This window comes from Lepeophtheirus salmonis, chromosome 7, assembly GCF_016086655.4.
Source record: "Lepeophtheirus salmonis chromosome 7, UVic_Lsal_1.4, whole genome shotgun sequence".
NCBI classification, from domain to species: domain Eukaryota; kingdom Metazoa; phylum Arthropoda; class Copepoda; order Siphonostomatoida; family Caligidae; genus Lepeophtheirus; species Lepeophtheirus salmonis.
The window spans coordinates 33,354,351-33,373,491 of NC_052137.2; the positions used below are offsets into that span (position 1 = coordinate 33,354,351).

Consider the following 19,141-nt stretch of genomic DNA (forward strand, 5'->3'; position numbering starts at 1 on the left):
AAATTTTTGCAATAACTTCAACTTTCAATTTAAGAGGTTTAAACCCCTCCGGTGAAATAGAATGTCCAAGGAACTCAACAGAGTCACTGAAAAACTCACATTTTTCAAGAGAAAGTACCAAGCCAGAAGTTTTAAGCTGCAACAAAACTACATTTATGGACTGCCAATGTTAATCCCTTTTCCGAGAAGCAATCAATATATCATCAAGATACACGACGACATTTTTAATTCCCCTCAAACCAGAATTGATGAGTCATTGGAATGTCCGGGCAGATTTTTAAGCCCAAACGGCATTCTCAAGTACTCATACAACCCAAATGGCGTAATGATAGCTGTTTTATTGATAGAGTCTTCACTCATGGGTATTTGTAAGCTCAGTGCAAGTCCATGTTACTAAAAAATGTCATGCCTCTTTGGTTGGCCACGAAATCCCTTAAATTTGGAAGATAATATCGATCTAGATCCGTTATGTTATTTACCCTTAGAGTTTTAGTACCGAGAACTTCTACTGGATTCCCTCCATAACCAAATATAGGTGGTATTTTAACACGAATGAAATCATTAAAATTCGTCGGGGATAGAACGGATACCTGGGCACCCGTATTTAAAAGAAAATTAATTGAATTTATATTGTCTTTAATTAATAAGAAATTTGAGAGAATTATTTAATCCCTCGGTCCCATTCAACCGAGGACAATTTAGTTTTTTTGAATCGATGAATTAAAATGACAATCTGTACCAGAGCACACGGTGGCATTCAAACCAAATTTTGAATGATAACAGCATACTTTTTTAAATTTTGCAGATGTTGAGGACTTCGAAAAAACTTCACAAGGTATCTTCTTAATCAAAGGTGCGACAGTGGGAGAAGAAGATGGATACTTGGAAATAGAAATATTTGTGACTTCTTTCGTAGCTGTACACATATCTGCTAAATTCTTATTCGTAAGTGTTGATTGTTCTCTCAAATATCCCTGTTGTTTCTTTAGAGCATTCCTTATTAGTGCCTCTTTAATCAAACTTTCACGCAAATCCTTTAGGTATTCCTCATCCAGAAGACGTTCAACCTCATCTTTTACATCCATGCTCGAGAGCCCGGAAGTATCAACCATCATTTTTATCCTAGGCGAAGATGATAGCCCATATCGGACTAATATGGATGTCTTTGCTCCCTGATAAGTCAGACTCTCCTCACTAATAGGAATAATAATGAAAACCTTCATCGGCAATAAGACTATATTTAACTTTGGTATGACAAATCCCCCTCAACACAAGTTCTTAGCATCTGAAGAACAGAACCTAGGAAGGTGGAGTTCCGCAACGGCCATTGCTAAATTTGCCTCTTCCGTTTTAATCAACCATGCTTGTTTTTGGGGAGACACAGGTGGTGAATTTTGCTTTCGGGGCATTCTTCGAATAACGTCGGGGTCACCAATGTAAAGTATTTAAAGTTCAAATATCTACTGATTATGTTCTAGATAAATAATAATAATAACAAGTAGAAAAAGAAGAAATGATCCACTTGATCAAATCAAACATATATTATTAAATTATTGCTTCCAATTCGTCCTTACCTAGTGAGATCTTATCCATCATTTTTCATCCTTACCTCCTTGAAAAACAGGTTCCTGCAGCGTTTAAAAATGTTCATAACCCTCACCGCCTCCACTTCAACATCTAGAAGATCTGAGATGTCCTTCCTTTTGGCTTCTTACTCACTCATGATGACGAGATGTTTCTTATAGTTTGTTTATGCACAAAGGATGGCTAAATTAGAATATCAAAAAAACATCACTTAACCTTCCTATAATAATGAGAAAATTAACATTAATTAGCAGTCCACGTTTTGCTACCCAACCCTCTACAAATAAGAAATACTGCTATTTTTTCAAATCAGTACGACATAATTTAAAAAAAAATATATAGTATGAATATTTATATTCTGATTTTGGAATTACAAACTCTATTGATCATTGGTTAGATTCCACATCCCATGGGAATATTTCCTTGGCCTGTAGGATAATTCCTTTATGTAGATCAAACAATCAATATTAATATACTTATTATAAAATAAGCAATAAATCTTGAAAATTATACAACTGATATAATCCTTAAAGAGCAAAAGCCTTATTTCCCTCGCTCTCATCGCTTTTCCTTTAGGCACCACGCTTCTCGCTATTTGAGGGTAACATTGGAATTTTAAAAAATTATTCTTTTTAGTCCAAACGAGGCAAACTGTCTTTCATATGTGTATAAAAAATATGGAATCGATTCAATAAATTTGGGTTAGGATTCTATTCGATTATCAGATATTCTGAATCCTACAAAGTCAACAATCTTATTACAAAATTGGAATTTCTTTTCGTTTAGTAGGACAACTGATATCCACATGTGCTTTAGAAAATCGTTTGTCCTCCACCAATGATCCTCCAGTTGTGTATAATACATTAGAGTAACGTCAAATCAACGAACTTTTCTATTAAAGCCAGCCATGATATCATCAAGACGTCGATTATAACCGTCCCCACTCGACAAAAAATCCTGAGGTGCTCTCTTATATTGGAATCTTCCTATAGTTGTGATAAACGTTGTCATGTTACTGGCTTGATATCGAATTAGAACACAGTGGAAGTCATTCCATGCGTCAGTGACTGTTTTGAAGGTATCTGCAAGTATGGATCTGCCATATGGAAAGGAGACTTCATGGCATGGGGTTCTCTCTTACAATACTTATTGAGTGGAGACAAATCCACCGTCGTCTAGGATTTTCATAAGGTTTCCTAGTGACTACCATTCTGTTATGTATTTAATATGTCCTTTCTGGTTTTTATCTTCTTGTATATTCGTCTATGTATTATAAGTACTGAGTTTTACGTATTATAAATAGTGTCGTCTTTTGTAAATATATTAGAGTATAGTTAGAACACACATGATCTAGTGTCACATTATTCCTCCACGTGAATTCTTCTTCCTCTCATCTCTCCCGGTCATCCTGGATCTCTCCTATTATAAATAAGCTTGTGTCTCTCCCTCGTCAAGACGCAACACATTCACTTGATTCTCTCATTGGTACGCTTTCTATGATACCTATCCTCTCGTAATTTCTTAAATCTACTTCCACTTTCCAATGAATGGGCACTGGTGTATTTACAGCTCTAGGGATATAATTTGGCTCCAATATTATTTCAATTGGTGGACTCTCAACATTGGGTAAAGGTTGATGTGGACATGTATTAAAAGTAGATATTGCATATCCGTCAATTATCCATTTTCTCATTAGAGGAATATTCGATTCAACAGCTTCAAAAGGTTTCTCTGGAAGTACCGTGCAACTCAAACACCCACATTCGGCCCATTTTCTATGTTTTTCCTTCACCATCACAGCGTTTAATGTACTTGGAAATGACCTGTCAATTCCCTTCAGCTGCCTCAATAAATCCATTGATAAGTATAGAATCCTAGCTTGTAGACTTGCGTAGACCATTGCTCCACTATTCCTAATCTTATCTTTACTCTCTATTGATATGCGAAGTAAAACAGCACTATCGCTTTTTTCCCCCATTCACTGCCATAGCTTGATCTTGAACTTTTGTAAGGTCTTGCACCCGTAAGCCGGTTTTGAAAAAATCTTCCTGTCCCCGAAGGCAAAGTTGAGCCCCTGGTATCAGGTATTGTAGATTCATTCACTTGTACTCTTGGTTGCGCCATGAATTTTTCATTTATCCATATTTCGTTCCTGAATACGAGGTGGCCTTTTGACGTCAGAGAAGTAGAAATCTCCCATATCTCCTTTATTACACTAGTTTATAATTTTTTCTTTCATAGACTTTGACGACGTATTCTTATAGAGTTTAGGCTGTTGATTTCGAATATACGCCTTGATTTGATCCATCACATCAAGTTTTTGTGCTATCTGATATTTCCTATTCTTGGAAGTTTACATTAAAAGGCTATAATGATACCACGCGTTCCTGTTCTGTATGTATGTCAGATAAAATGTTCTGGATGTAAAATATGAAATTTAAATATATTCTTAATTTGAGAATTGTTAAGGCCTATGATCATTCTTCATACATTCATACAAGAAGAAGTAGACTTCCATTCGCCTAAAATGTAATATGTCGAGTTCAAAACAAGATACAGAATCAATAAAAACCTTTTTACATTACAAAATCTATTTTACATCAGTTGTTTTTTTGTTTTTTTTCCTACTTGAATTTGTTGTTTTCAAATGAAGTAGCCAAAATTGATCGTCACAATGAAAGAATGAATAATTGACAGACTTGATATGAAAAGCCATGTTGGAGCAAATATAAGTCTTTAAAATCAAATAAAGCTTCTTAACTATAGCTAAAATTCTTTCATATCTTAACTCATCCCACCAATTTAAATACAGATCCTATAATTGACTCAAATAAGTCTATGAAATATTGGGTATATAGAGTGAGGATACATGCTACAAAAAATCATTTATTCTTTTAAATTGTCATAAGTTTCACAATATAAAAGATAATTCAACGCCCGAGCAACAAAACATAGGTAGTTTCCTAAGACAAAAAATCCCAAAGTATTTTTGATGTAGTGTAATAATTAATAGCCATTTATTGGTGTTTTCGAAACTAACCAAAATTAAGATACTTGATATACCAGGAGGGGACATGATACAAGGTAGGAGGAGACGACGTACAGGGTAGGATTATACATTATACAACAGGATGAAACATATAAAAACTGCGATTTGTTATATTCAAGCATTTATTTTACTTTTTATTACAGTTTGTCAGCATAAAGTAATAATAATAATTACATATATAAGATAAACATTGACAGAAATAGAGCATACTTAATAATAAAATTTAAAAAATATCTTTTTGACTATTTGCTGGGATTGATAATTAAAGTATACATGAAATTACACAAAAAAACTAAACATTATTAAATATACTATATATATATATATATATAGTACGAGTATATATTTTTTAAAAATGGGCTGTAACAAGTCTCCTCCATAGTATTGGAATGAGAATAAATGATGTGAACTGAATATTGAGACTAATAATATATGTATTACAAGCATGTTCATTAATTGAAAAACATGCTAGACTTTGACACTTTAATAAAATAAAATTAAAATCCAATTTTTTCTAATAAAAATATATCTTAACAAACTCTCACCTAAAATGTTTACTTTGTGTGTCAAAAATTTCAATGTCGAAATTCTCTGTAACTGTAAACATTAGGCAACCGGATTTCATGTTGATTTGATAAACAAATGAAGACATTCAATTGTTTTAGAACAAGGTGGTCATATAACTTTCCATTTTAAAGTTACTAGCGGTGTAACATGTCTCCTCCGTTACAAGTATCCTCACTCTCCCCTAATATATATTTTATATAGTAATAAAATAAATTGGGATATTCTCATTTTCTTGACTTTTATTCAACATTGCTTTTATGATGACAAACCCCATTGGTAGACATTTTTTCAGTTTCACACCATTAGAGATGTGAAAATTGTCGATAATCCCAATCTGCATACATTTAAAAAAGAATAAGTAACAAATTATTAATTGCTCTTACAAATTATTTGTCTCTATTTTGAAAATTCTAGCGTATTAGCCAGCTAAGAGTACTAGAGTTTTTATAGTGATATGTCGTCTATCAAACTTGCCGAAACATTTTTATTTTTGATTTTGAATCAAGAATATAGATAATTTTCATATCCCTACTCATCTTGGGCAAATTGTCTATACAGGGTGTTATATATTGTCTTTTATTTACTTTTATCTCATGACGTAGGGATTTGTTTTAAATAGATAGTGGTGTACCTTTTTATTAAGTAGATTTTACGTTTTTGTACATTTTATCATTTATGTGATATGTCTATGTACATCTTTTTAGTATTAATCCCTTACAGAAAATATATTTAGTGTATGATTGTACCCCCAATCTGAAGGTCTTTTTGTTGCCTTTGCTCCGGTCCGTTACTTCCGTCTGTTGGTAGTGTTCGCAGTACACTACATAGGGATTACGTTCAGCCAATTGCCATATGACATTTCACCCAAGATAATTAGACTCTCTAAGTATCTTGATTTCACCAATATAATCGATTTACTTGCTAAGACGTATATAACTTAAAAATTTAAATGATGATCCCAATGAAAATTTATTATTTGTAATTTTGTTCGTGTTTGTGAAGACTCTCAGGAGTAACCATGTAATATTCATACATTAAGAGTGAAAAAGTTCGAAACAAGCTTTATTTCAAGGGGCAATTATAATTTAAAGATGAGATTAATATGCGAATTAGTCTTTTGGAAATGTGAAATGTACTAAAAAACACATGTCTAGCCCGGATTCACTTAGCTAAAGAGGAAATTGTTAAAATAGTTGGAGAACATAATCATCTTGGAGATGCAGCAAAAGTAGAGTTTAAAACCATCTACCAAAACATCAGATTGAAGACTGTTGAAACAATAGAATCTCTCAGCATAATACCTTCAACTGCTTTTGAAGGATGCAGCCAAGCCGCTGCAGCTAAATTACCTGTCATAAAAAATATCAAGAGAATGATGCGCACTATAAGACAAAGAAGCAGTCTTTGTCCCGCACTCCGACAACCTCGACGGGACATCATGTTTACAAAACATGTAAAATTGATAAAAACAATACAAATATCACTCAAACATAGCAAGTTTATCATAATAATTGTTTTTATAAGCTCATTTTTTATAATAGATAAATTTTACGCGAGTTTTTTATTTTACCTGGAGCAGCTACATAGTTTTAGTAATACTGATTAAACTGTACATTTATCTTTGTTGTTCTTAACAATGCATCTTTTGTTCAATTCCCGCATATTTGAAGTAATTATGTTTTTTAGGATACAATATTACATAGTTCAGTTAATATTTTTATAGTGGATTAAATGTTGTTAATCATTCCTTGCCTAAAAGGATCTGAGTAACAATAATTTATAAAATATGAAACTCAACGCTTAATCGCCTGAATTATTAGAATTCTACAATAAATAATTGAACTTCCAAACGATATAATTAATTCAAAAATGTATTTTAAAAATATATAACAGAAGTCTAGATAATTTGAAACAATTATAAGTCTAAATTACAAAAATTGATGTATTAATGTAGAAGATACCTCTCCAGCAAATCGTCAGTGTTATTCTCCGTTTTTGGTACGTAAACTCACACGTAGTTATTCAATACTTAGGTTTTCTCTCCTCAATAATAAAAATAACAGCTTATGAAAATAAGAAACATCGTTCAGGGTTTCAACAACAACAAAAACTCGCATCCTAAAGAATGCTAAACCTAAAAAGATCACACTGTCAAATATAACAAATACCAATTTATTCAATAAAATATAGACATTGACATAATGATAAAAATTGCGAAAATGAATGTTATGAGCTACACCAGTTAAAAATTCTAAATTTAGTTTCTTTATTAAAAATATCCATAGTTTTTTAGTCTTATCTTAATATATACATATTTTTTGCTTTGGAGGCTTCCCCAGCCCTTATCTGAGCAATAGTAGCATTGTTTATCGGCTGTTCCAGCTGAATTACATTTATAAAATCCTATATATTTTGAATGAAGAGCCTCAAAATTCGTTTGAAAGTGCCCCTGCCATCCTTCAATGTGTTATTTGTGCAAGGAAGACGATTTTCAATCGTATCTTGAACGTTCCATACCAATATTGGGAAGGCGGCCAGTATAAGTATCATCAAAGTAATCAACGATTGGGATCATAGGGGGATTGAAATTTTTGGCATGACATTGTATAGAATTTAAAATGCATCAATGACTTCTTTTGATGGTATGAAGACCAAAGCTGTTGACATTTTAATTTTCCATAAATTCAATTTACAATCCTGATTTCTGGACTTTTCTTAATAAAGACTGCAGTAAGGGGAAGAAGCATCCTTTAAAGAATAACACTGGAAATGTTGACTGGAATAGATCCATCATTAAAGTGCGAGGTAATAAATTCGTTCTTAGAGTATGCAGTGCTCTAAGAACCTTAATGTAAGTGCCTTGTCTCTTTTTTGGGAAGTGGGCTAACACACATGGTATCATGAAACCATTATATAAGGTATGAATGGTCAGGAGTTAGAAAATATTGATGGGAAATATTAAATGTCCCATGAGAAAAACAAATTTTTGATTTCTCCAAAATTTACAAATTGTGATTTGTTGCTAAAATGGTAATTCAAATTCTTACTTAAACCCTAAAACTATCATCATAAACGAAGAATTACTTACTCGATAGTTACTTTAGCACTATCAGGAAATAAAAACTCACTACAATTTCAAGGAATGGATTAGAAGTTTCCCGAATTTGAGCTTCGGACACAAGTTCCATTGCTTGCCAAATAATTTGTTAAGTAGTTTCTGAGTATCTAATGGATTGGGGGAAAAGAAAAGAAAAGGGGAGTGCATTTAGATGAATCTTGAGCCTATTTTATCAATTTCATTTGGGTTTTTTTCTCAGTCAATCTGAATAGTGTTTCTTTAATTACTCAATATCCTATCCTTCTACATATATTCTTGAGGAGATAACTTCTCAGTATTGAGTAATTACGTGTGAATGTGCTCATGACAAACGTAAAGTAAAACTAATAATTTCTTAGGGAGTTATCTTTTAGGAATATATTAATATAGCAAATCTATATAATCGAAGCAAAGTGTGTTTGTTTGTCGACGCCTACTAGCTACGGGCAATGCCCGATTCTACTGCTAGTTTGTAATATAAAAACAACTAAATTAAAGTATTCTCTTTTAACCAAACGCGCCATAGTCTGAAGTCTGAAAAAAAATAATATGTTAGTGGGTACCACATTTTATAATAAAATTACCTAGTTTATTTCGCCATGTAGTAAGGACATTTTTACAGATCCGACTAAATTTACTTCCTTCACATTTGATTTTTTTTATTTAAGCTCTAAATTTGGGCTAATAAACTCATTAAATTGAAATATAGTACTTCCCCATACAGATTAAACGATTTTCTAAAGAAAGCAAATTAACAAAACTAATATCCTTCTAGCTAATTGTATCAGTAAAATTTAGAAATATAGTTAAATGAATGAAAATGAGTAGGAAATATTTAGCTTCTAAATGAGGATCTAATATATTACTAACTAACGGTAACACTCCAAGAAATTAGGTGTCAACGAACAGACAAACTTTGATTTAATAATATAAAAGATAACTCTCCAACAAATCATATGTACTCAGGGGCGTCCAGATGGGAGGCTGGAGGGGCTGTAGCCCCCCCCAAAAAAAAAAAAAAAAACTAGGAATTTTTGCTTTTTACAATAAAAAAAAGTTGCGGAGGATGCAAACATTTAACGAGAAAATTGGGGTAAAATAAGTTTCCAAATTTTTTTATTTTTTTTTTAAATTCCAAATAACAAATCCCTTGTTTTACTGTAATGTACTATATACACTATTACAAAATATGTATCCCAGGCAAGTTTTATAAATGAGCAAGAGCAAGTTAATTCTATATCTAACTAACATGGTTTCCAAAATTGTCATGCAGAAATAATCACCTACTCAGCATTTTTTTTTAAATCAAATTGCATCCAAGTTCTTCAATATATAAGTTAAAATTTGTGTTTCTGATGCAATCAGCCAACTTCATGCAAATAAAAAATAGAAAACTGTAAAAAAAATATTTAAATGTTAATTTTTTTATTCCAAAAGTTTTATTGAATTGTGAATATCTCCATTTTATCTTCGGTGTTAAATTGTATATTGGACATAATTATATGTTTCATTATAAAATTGAGTTAAATTAAATAAACTTAATAATGTCATTGAAATGATAATTGATTAACAGTTAAACTTAATCAATAAAGTTTAGTTCCTTTTTGAAATGGCTTAGATATGAAAATGTTAAAATTTCAATTTATAATATTTACTTAATAAATATGGGAAAATTATTTTGCATTTCAGTAGAAATAAAATATTATGAAAAAATTACTTGCACTGTAGTCAAAATAAGAGCACGCCAAAAGAAGATATTCATTTGACAATTCAGTGTTCCCTCTCTCAGCCATAGCCCATAGCCCATGGACATTATATTTGACACGTCCTAATTTTAAAGAAGTTGTGTTACAACTTTTAATATCGGCTATGAATATGTGTATATTATTGTTTGTGAATAACTTTTATATGGGATATGATTTGCTACGATAATCATAAAAAACTTTTCACTTATAACTGTTTAGAAACACTTCAATCCTAATATTTTGCGGTAAATTAAGGTATTTATTTTCCACTTTTAATTAGTCATCATATATCGAGGGTCGAACGTAGTTCTAAGATCTCAGAGGCAAGAGGATATATTGAATAAACCTACATATACTTTTTTGAGTATGCCACTAGGGAATTTATAAATATGGGCATGCTTGGAGCTATGCCCAGCTTATATGTTCATGATGATCTCAATGAATAAGATGTTTCATTTTCCATTTTAAAACTCAAGGGGTTGAGTATCAGGGCAATTCAATCATCAACTCCTGGACATATACATAATCAATTTAACATTCATCATTTCTACAGTAATAGTATTTACAATTATAATTACAAATCCTCGTAATTTAAATGTGTCATAAATTGCTAGAAGTATATATTAATCCATATTTTGTTATGTTATGTAAACTTTTTTATTTTTTTACTTTACCCAAGTTAAAAATCAATGAAATGTATACTATGATTACTTACATATGATTATAAATATATTAAATACTTATTGCAATTTTATTATTCTGAATGAAAATCTTAAACAAAATGAAATAAAAAAATATGACCTATTAACTATGCTTTGTATTTTTTTACGGATAAGAAATCAAAAACTTGATTCTGATAAAATTTGGACAATTTGATATTCGAGTCAGTTGGATCTATACTATTAAAGATCTTTCATCAATCGCTAAATTTGTTTTGATAAAGTATCTGTCTATGTAGTTTTTTTAATATAACATTGATGATTAGAGTTTATTGATTCGTTGTTCTAACTTGTTTTTACATCAAAAATTGTTTTATTTCTTAGCGGAATAAATTTGACTTTTTTGACAAACAAATTGAACATTTAAATAGATTGTATTCAAAATGTTGTTTAGTTTGTGACTATTTTTGCCTTTTGCTGTATAAGATACTAAAATAAACATTGTTTCAATTAGTTTTTATAGTCAAGTAGTACATTATATTTGTTGATATAATCCATGAATTTATAAATCTTTCTAACGAGCAAACATATGAAATTATTTTTATTAGATTGAAATTTATTCATATTGTTCCTAGAAGAGGCCTCATGCATCCTTCAGATTTAGTTCATCTTGTATGCTTACGAAGGTTTCAGCTTGAACAGAAAATTTGTGAAATGACTCAGAAGCAGTCGTTCAAAGTTACAAGGCAACTAGTAGAAAGGTTTATCTAGTAGTTGTCTACCGTATTAATAAAAGTTATTTTTTTAAAGATACAAGGGTATATTATGAAATATTTGTAAATATTTGAATAATACTCAGGAAATCAAATTTTCTAAAGCATCCCCACTTTCATATTGCTAAGAGTAGTTTGCAGTTTTCTTTTCTCGATATTTTGCTCTACAACGCATATTCTATTTTTCTATTAGATATAAATAATTATTTGGAACTGCTAAGTGATTTTTTTTTAAAATATACATATATATGATATATATTTGAGATAAATGTTGTCTTCCACCAAGACAACATTTTTGAACTGAAATAAGAATGTGTGTAGAGTAAGTGTTTCAATCTGGATTGATACAGATATTACCTTTAACATTTTTCTACAAGTCAATTATAAAAAAATTACCAAAAATAAAGTTAAGATCAAAAATGTTATCCGTTAAAGTTAAAAGTCATCTTTTTGGTGAAGGATGTACAATATATATAACGTGAATCTTTAGCAGAAAATGAAGAAATAAAGGATAGAGGATCGGAAGGTTGACTTAATTATTATTTGATTAATAATATTAATATTATAGTAGACAGTATTGTGTGCGTGCCGTTATCATTTTTTTACTGAATATTATGATTTAATTTTGCCTTTTATCATATTTACCATGTGTTTTTGAACGGCTAAGATATTCACAATTACAAGTATTTTTAATATTTTATTTTAAATTATGAAATATACTGTATTTTGTATATTTTTTTAAATATTTGATAAACCAAAAGTACATTTAAAAAACTAAATAATAACATTGCAATTATTTATTACATATATATGCCAGAAAATTCATGATTTTTTATTGGCGGAACTCGATTTAGTCTATGATTTAATATATGAAATTATTTTATTAAGTATTATTACACAAACTATAATTTAAAAAGATTTAATTAAGTGTTTCCAAAATGGTTTGTTGTTTTTATATGTAAAATAATAGCAATTCAATGACTGCTCAACAAAATGATGGGGGACATCGAACAAAAATACTTTCCAACATTTACTTCTTAAAATTAAATTTTCTATTAACCTCAGCAAGATAAGTGAATGTGAAACTATTAAACTTGATACATCTTAATGTGAGTGTGAAGAGGTTATCTTTTCAAATTTATCACAGATAGAATGTATTTAAAACTGCACTAACAATTAGTTTGCAGCTCCATCTATCCGATTGAGTTGTAGGAAAGAACCATTCAAAAGATCATGGATTAAATATCTTTCCACACACTTCTCTCACCTCCCTCCCTTCTTCTGCTAAGCAATGGAATTCCATTTCCTATCTACACGCGCCCAAAGGTTTTGTGAATCAAAATATAGTCCTAAGAATTAGACGTAATCGAATTTTTCTTTCATGTCATAGTACCTTGGGTTTAATGCTTTAGGGTAGAATAAAGGGACTATGAGTATAAGACTTTTTTAGTTTCTTTAGGGTAGAATTTTTTTTAAAGGTTTATCTATGACCAGCTTAGCACAAGCAAGGTAGAACAGATGAGCAAGAGCTGACTACACAACACCGGCATTTTATAGCTTTAGATAATTCCTACACAATTAAAATGACAGTCCATGACACTAACTTATATGCCTACAATGACGTCATGCTGCTTTCCTAGTGTCTTTAAGTATCTTACATTTAGTAGTAAAACTCCAGCTATAGGAAGTTTTCATCACTCTTCCGTTTATACTCTATAATATAATAATTAATCAATTTAAAATTATAACTTTTTAAGTTATTACTTATTCAAATTATATATTCATGGCATATACTGTGAGGAAACTTTTTTTCACGAACTGGTAAGTTAAAAATCTGAATGAATGAAAAACAGTTTTTAGTTTCAACTTTTAAATAAAATATTTAATATTTGTACCTTAGGAACTCTGATTGAGAATGTCTCAGTTATTGGCAAGAGGCTTCTGTCAAATGAAACGATTCAAGGGTTTCAAACTCTTAAAATATCCGAGCTTGAGCCATACGTGTACGGTGTGGCTTTGAACCGCCCTGACAAACTTAACGCACTCAATGATCGAATGTGGAGAGAAATTAGATCTGTTTTCGATGAGCTGGGAAAGGATCCCAAGTGCAGGAGTATCGTTTTGTCAGGCAATGGTAGAATATTCACTGCAGGAATTGATATCATGGGATTTTCAAAACTCCTCCCAGAGCTGACTGCTGAAAAAGACATTTCTGTAAAAGCTAAATTTCTATACGAGTTCATTGTTGTATATCAGCAATGCATTTCTGCAGTTGAAAAGGTGAGTTGCATCCCTTGGTATAAGAAACAGGATTGTACTGGAGCTGGAATATTGGGGAATAAACCCACCACACGGCAAAGTGTTTTCATATTTTAATTAGTTCAAACTCTAATTATTTACAGTGTCCGAAACCAGTCATAGCTGCAGTACATAACGCTTGTATTGGAGCTGGTGTTGATCTTATTAGTACTGCTGACATTCGTTATTGTACCGAAGATGCATATTTTCAAATTAAGGAAGTCGATTTGGGCCTAGCTGCTGATGTTGGAACTCTGCAGAGATTTCCCAAAGTTGTAGGTAACGAAAGTTTGGCAAGAGAGCTCTGTTATACAGCAAGGAAAATGAACAGCTCCGAAGCATCTTCTCTGGGTTTCGTGAACAACGTCGCACCTGATGTCTCGAGGTAATAATATTAGCATGTGAACTTAAATGAGTCAAGTCAGGTATTCTTATAACACGATGTATTTTATTTCGTGATATTACATTATAGTATGATGGAGAAAGCTACTAGCACTGCTTCCAAAATTGCAGAGAAAAGTCCCGTAGCTGTACAAGGAACTAAAATAAATATTTTACACGCGAGAGATCATACAGTCGACGAGAGTTTGGAATATCAAGTGAATAGTGATAACTTATTAATAAAATTTCATATTTAGATGTTTTTTGTATTATCTTAGGCTCGATGGAATAGCCTCATGTTACAAAGTGAAGACACCCTTACGGCAGTTATGGGAATGATGTCAAAGACCAATCCGGAGTTCAACGATCTATGAAAAAGCACATACTTATATCACAGGCATATCGTCAATATTTAAACATAAATAATAAACCGACGAAACTTTACGTCATTTTTATATAATTGAGTCTGAGTTTATTTTGTAATTAGTAACCTATTAGTGCCGTTTCTTCTTATGTTTCTTAGGCGAGCGGGAACGCGAACGCCTACTAGATTTTCTAGGAGATTTAGAACGAGATTTTTTGCTACTTTCGTACGCAGAACTACTATTCGACGAACTACTGCGCCTTCTTCTTCGACGGCTTCTCTCCCTGGATCTAAAATTCAAGCAGTGAGTAAAATGGTGTTATCACCATTTTGTGTATCTATTTCGTACCTTGATCTCGATGAACTTGAACTACGACCACCTTTTCTTTTTGAGTTTTTCCTTTTTCTTGATCTAGAATGTCGTTCATCATCCTCAACCGAGCGGAACTCTTTCCTCATTAGTTTTTTGCGAAAATGCTCGACCTACAAAAGTCAAAGATAAATTTAATTAGTATCATAAATTGAGAAATTACCTGTTCTGATATTGTCCATCCTGATTTGGATGGTTTTTTTCCAGTTTCTAGTTCATCTTGAAATGACATTACTTTAATTTCAATATCCCGTAATTTTGAACGCCTACTCTCCGAAACTCTCATGTCTATTTCATCGTCATCAAGTTGCATTGGAATACCTTTTTGAAATAAACTTTTTATTGGGTTATAAGATATAGAAGATGACATTACCGTCGATATCATCATCGTCTTCTTCTCTTTTTTTTTGTTTTTCTTTGTCATACTCATCAAATATATCCCATTTTGACGTGACAGCCTGAGCTTGGACATCTTCAGGATCAACTGTCTCCCATTTAGAAGGTAAAAATCCTATTTAAATAAATTCATGCTCGATTTTAGGAAATGCGAAAAGTTAAAATGACAAAAAAATAAAATAATCATACCAGACACCCCCCCGATTAGAAGAAGGATTTAAGGAGGATGGGTCGTCCAAAGGTGCACCATCTAAGTCAGAATCATCAGAATCTTTGGTTATAGGAAGTTTAACTTTATCAGACTCTGGAAGAGATAAATTCAATAATGAGGAATAATTTATATAAATAAATAGAAAATTCATTACCAGTTTTTGCTGCAGATTTTAGAAGTGCAGCCCCGTCTAAAGGAATACCATCCACATCTTCTTCGTCACTACCTTCGTCGATTTGTGTTGGTGTAACATCATTTACCATGTATTGATCGCCCATTAATCCAAGAAATTTGTTTTGCAAATTAATTAAAAAATCCTGGGGATATAAAGCCCAATCTTCCCAAGCTCGAAAACATAACATAATTCTTTGCTTAAAAGACTCGGCCTTAATACGAGACTCTATGCTCTTATGGCACTCATACAAATGATCAAAAACTTCTGGCAACTTCACTTGAAACCCTTTTCTAAAGTAAGAAACATTGGTAATACCCTTAACACTACAATTGTGTAAAATATCCGATATGAGGTACAAGCGTGCTATCTTTTTAGCTAATGGAGTTTCAGGAATGGAAAGAGATTCGTAGATACAATCTACAATTTCTTCACCTGCATCTGCATGTTCAATACACCAAACCATCGACTCAGCAATTGGATTACGGTCAGGAACAAGATTTCGTAGCATTTCCTCAAAACGATCTCTCTGTGAATCAGATAGCCCTCGCTTATTGTTACGAGCAAGCTCTTCCTGATATTCTTCTGAATCCTCTTTTTTAGGATTAGGGGGGTCGCTAGTCTTATTATTACGACGTTGTGGGATTATCACGTCGTCGTCCAATAATTCTTCAGGAACTCCTGCTGCAAACAAATTTAAGGGTGGGGGTTTCCAAATGGATCCTCCTTTAAACATTCTAAAGTCATCGGTGGACCAATTTTCTTTAGAGTCTCCCTAAATCATAATCCTTGAATTAGTTGAAAAGAAATAGCGTTGAATCACTTCACCTGCATAATGCTATAAAGTCTCCATCGATAGTAAATATGATCATGAGACTTATTTTCAAATAAAAATCGAAAATTTGGGTTATTCATTTCTCGATTCATTATCATAGCCTCAAACATGGGCCCTTCTCGTATAACGAATTCAATCATTCGATTTATGAGACATAACTTAGTTCTGTCTGTAGGAATAACTACTTTTACCGTTGAGCGAAATAATAATTTATCAAACTTTTCTTGATCTGAGGCATTTTTCGGAGGATTATAATTGTGCGATCTAAATATAAGAATACAATGAGTAAATCATAGTATCACGTGAAGATGACTTACTTGTTTAGTTGTTCCTCGCTACATTGACAATTGAATGGTAAACCTGTAGTTGGAGGAGGGAGGGTAAGTTTTAATAATTTAGGGGGAATATAAAGAGGGAAAAGAGGAATCGGGACGGGCTTTCCCCAACCCATTTTCATTTCAAATCCATCCACATCCTTTCCAGACAAATTATTCAAAGCCCTTTCACCATCAACTCTACTCATATATGCCACAAAACCACAATTCCTTCCTCGTGATTTTTCATCTTCAGTCCTAGGCCACATAATTTTTATAGATGCTAGAGGGCCATATTTCCCAAAAATTTCCATCAATTGTTGTTCTGTGAGTCTCGGGCTCAAATTCCCTAAGTAAAGATTAGTCGAAGTAGGATCTCCACAGTCTAAAGCGTTACGCTGATCCTTGCCAGAACAGAGAGGAGGTGATGGAACAGGTACAGGCACAGGTTCAACTATGGTTGGTCCAGGAGGAGCTGGTGGAGTAGTGGTAGAAGAGGAGGACTTTAACATGGATTTCACACGATGACGCTCTTCTCTTTCCTCTTGAATGGCTTTCAATTCTTCCTTGAAGGATTCTATAAGAGAAATAACGTAAATATCAAAACTTGGCCTTAAATTTGTTGCATTTATGTTAAGGGGACTTTGGAAATTATGAATAAAAAGGGAGAGATATGAAATACAGGTCCCACGAGTTGGATTTCAAACGTTCATCATAAATAGAAAAGAATTTAACTCCTTTGAAAAATGATATTTAGTACGCGATATCAGAGACTAAGATAGGGGGGATCACAAATCCAGAGAAGAAGAATTAATAACCTAAATTAGACTTCTTTTTTTCCTGGATTTTCTTTTTGGATCCAGGTTTTTCGGGTCTTCTGTAGGTACTGCTGCTGCTGCCGCCGCCGCCACCACCGCTTCCACCTCCAGAGCTAGCGCTAGCGCCACTGCTGGTACTTTTACTGGATTCCACAGAACCGTGGCTCATCTCTTTATCCATGGAGCTGAGTTTACTCTTGGGTCTATATAGACTTCCTTTTCCAGAGCTGTCATGTTTTTGCTTCCCAGCATCAAATGTTCCAGCCTTAATCCATGTTTTCCCGGTCCCACTCCCCTGGAACGTATCCACGAACTCCTGATAAGCCTTTCCCACGGCTTCCTTCTCTTCTTTCTGCTTGGCTTCTTCCACATCTTTCTTGGTGCTCCCTCGCCGTCCAACGCCTCCGAGGACAAAGGCCTTCAACTTCTTCTCACTAATCATGCTTCTTCTAATTTAAAACTCAAGTCCAAAGGAGACGCCGAATCCCATATCCTCATATCACTCGTAGTAAAACTTATACATTTTATTAATGTAATACAGCAGTTGGTAGAATTGAAAATACTCATCACTCACGGCCTTCATTTATGGCCGCCCACAATTACTTCTCTAGTTCTCATTCCTTACAGCGTGACGTCACAATTTTCATATCGTCCATTTTAAACAATCAAGTTTCACGAAAATGAAAACTATTCAATGTCCAAATGGGACTTACAAATAAAAGGACAAAAACTTTACTATCAAAATTTCATGCCTTAATTACCTTGTTTTATTATACTTACTTCCATATTGTAGGTACAAATTAAAAACTAATATAGAACGATTAAGATATTTTTCTCCGCCTATTCCACTTTTCTCATTCCTAATCGATCAGACCTTTTGAAAAAAAATTGAACAAATCTGGCCATTCTTGGGGATTTTCAGTACATAATACTTTGATTCCATTCAAACAAGAGTGTTTCTCATTCGCATAAAGTGGTATTCAATGCAGGTGTTAAGTCTTTTTTATTTTTTATAAAACTATTGGATGAAGTTTAAATTAAGATTTATTGGAAATTCCTCCATTCCATGCAGTAAAATAACAACTTTGAGCCCCCAAAATGGCGTCTCCTTCAATTATAGTGTCAGTCATAACTATTTATATTTTCCTAAGTCTAACTAACCAGTGACTTTGATTTGAAGTATGAGTTTATTTTCGAGCATCAACAGGAACAATATGAGGGAAAGAATGAATATGAATACATGATTTTACAATTGATTTGCTCAAAATACAAATTAGATAAATAAAAATGAAACATTAGCTACTAAATGAAGTCCATCTTTTTTGTTAAAGAAAATATAATATGGAAAATGTTAGTGTAGAAACTAAATTAAAAATTTCTTAGCCAAAATAATCCGTAATCAGGTAAGATAGATGTGTTGGCATTAAGAGGTGAAAGAGTAGTACAATACCCCTGGTGATGTCATAGACAAGAGAGAAACAAAGTAGAAAGAATGAAGTCTATTATGG

The 19,141-nt window shown here is 32.5% G+C and overlaps 2 protein-coding genes across 2 annotated transcripts; one reads left to right on the plus strand and one right to left on the minus strand.

The window, feature by feature from the left end:
* The first annotated feature begins 13,137 nt into the window (after nucleotides 1–13,137).
* Nucleotides 13,138–14,613, plus strand: LOC121121200 (delta(3,5)-Delta(2,4)-dienoyl-CoA isomerase, mitochondrial). Its single transcript, XM_040716076.2, is given in 6 exon segments — nucleotides 13,138–13,281; nucleotides 13,283–13,295; nucleotides 13,375–13,754; nucleotides 13,877–14,157; nucleotides 14,245–14,371; nucleotides 14,432–14,613. Coding segments are annotated over 6 exon segments (921 nt in total). The 5' UTR covers nucleotides 13,138–13,257; the 3' UTR covers nucleotides 14,528–14,613.
* Nucleotides 14,199–18,220, minus strand: LOC121122234 (U2 snRNP-associated SURP motif-containing protein). The gene is given in 10 exon segments (XM_071889939.1): nucleotides 14,199–14,807; nucleotides 14,867–15,000; nucleotides 15,051–15,208; nucleotides 15,261–15,398; nucleotides 15,473–15,476; nucleotides 15,478–15,587; nucleotides 15,649–16,441; nucleotides 16,495–16,765; nucleotides 16,819–17,392; nucleotides 17,634–18,220. Coding segments are annotated over 10 exon segments (2,784 nt in total). The 5' UTR covers nucleotides 18,076–18,220; the 3' UTR covers nucleotides 14,199–14,647.
* Nucleotides 18,221–19,141: the final 921 nt, after the last annotated feature.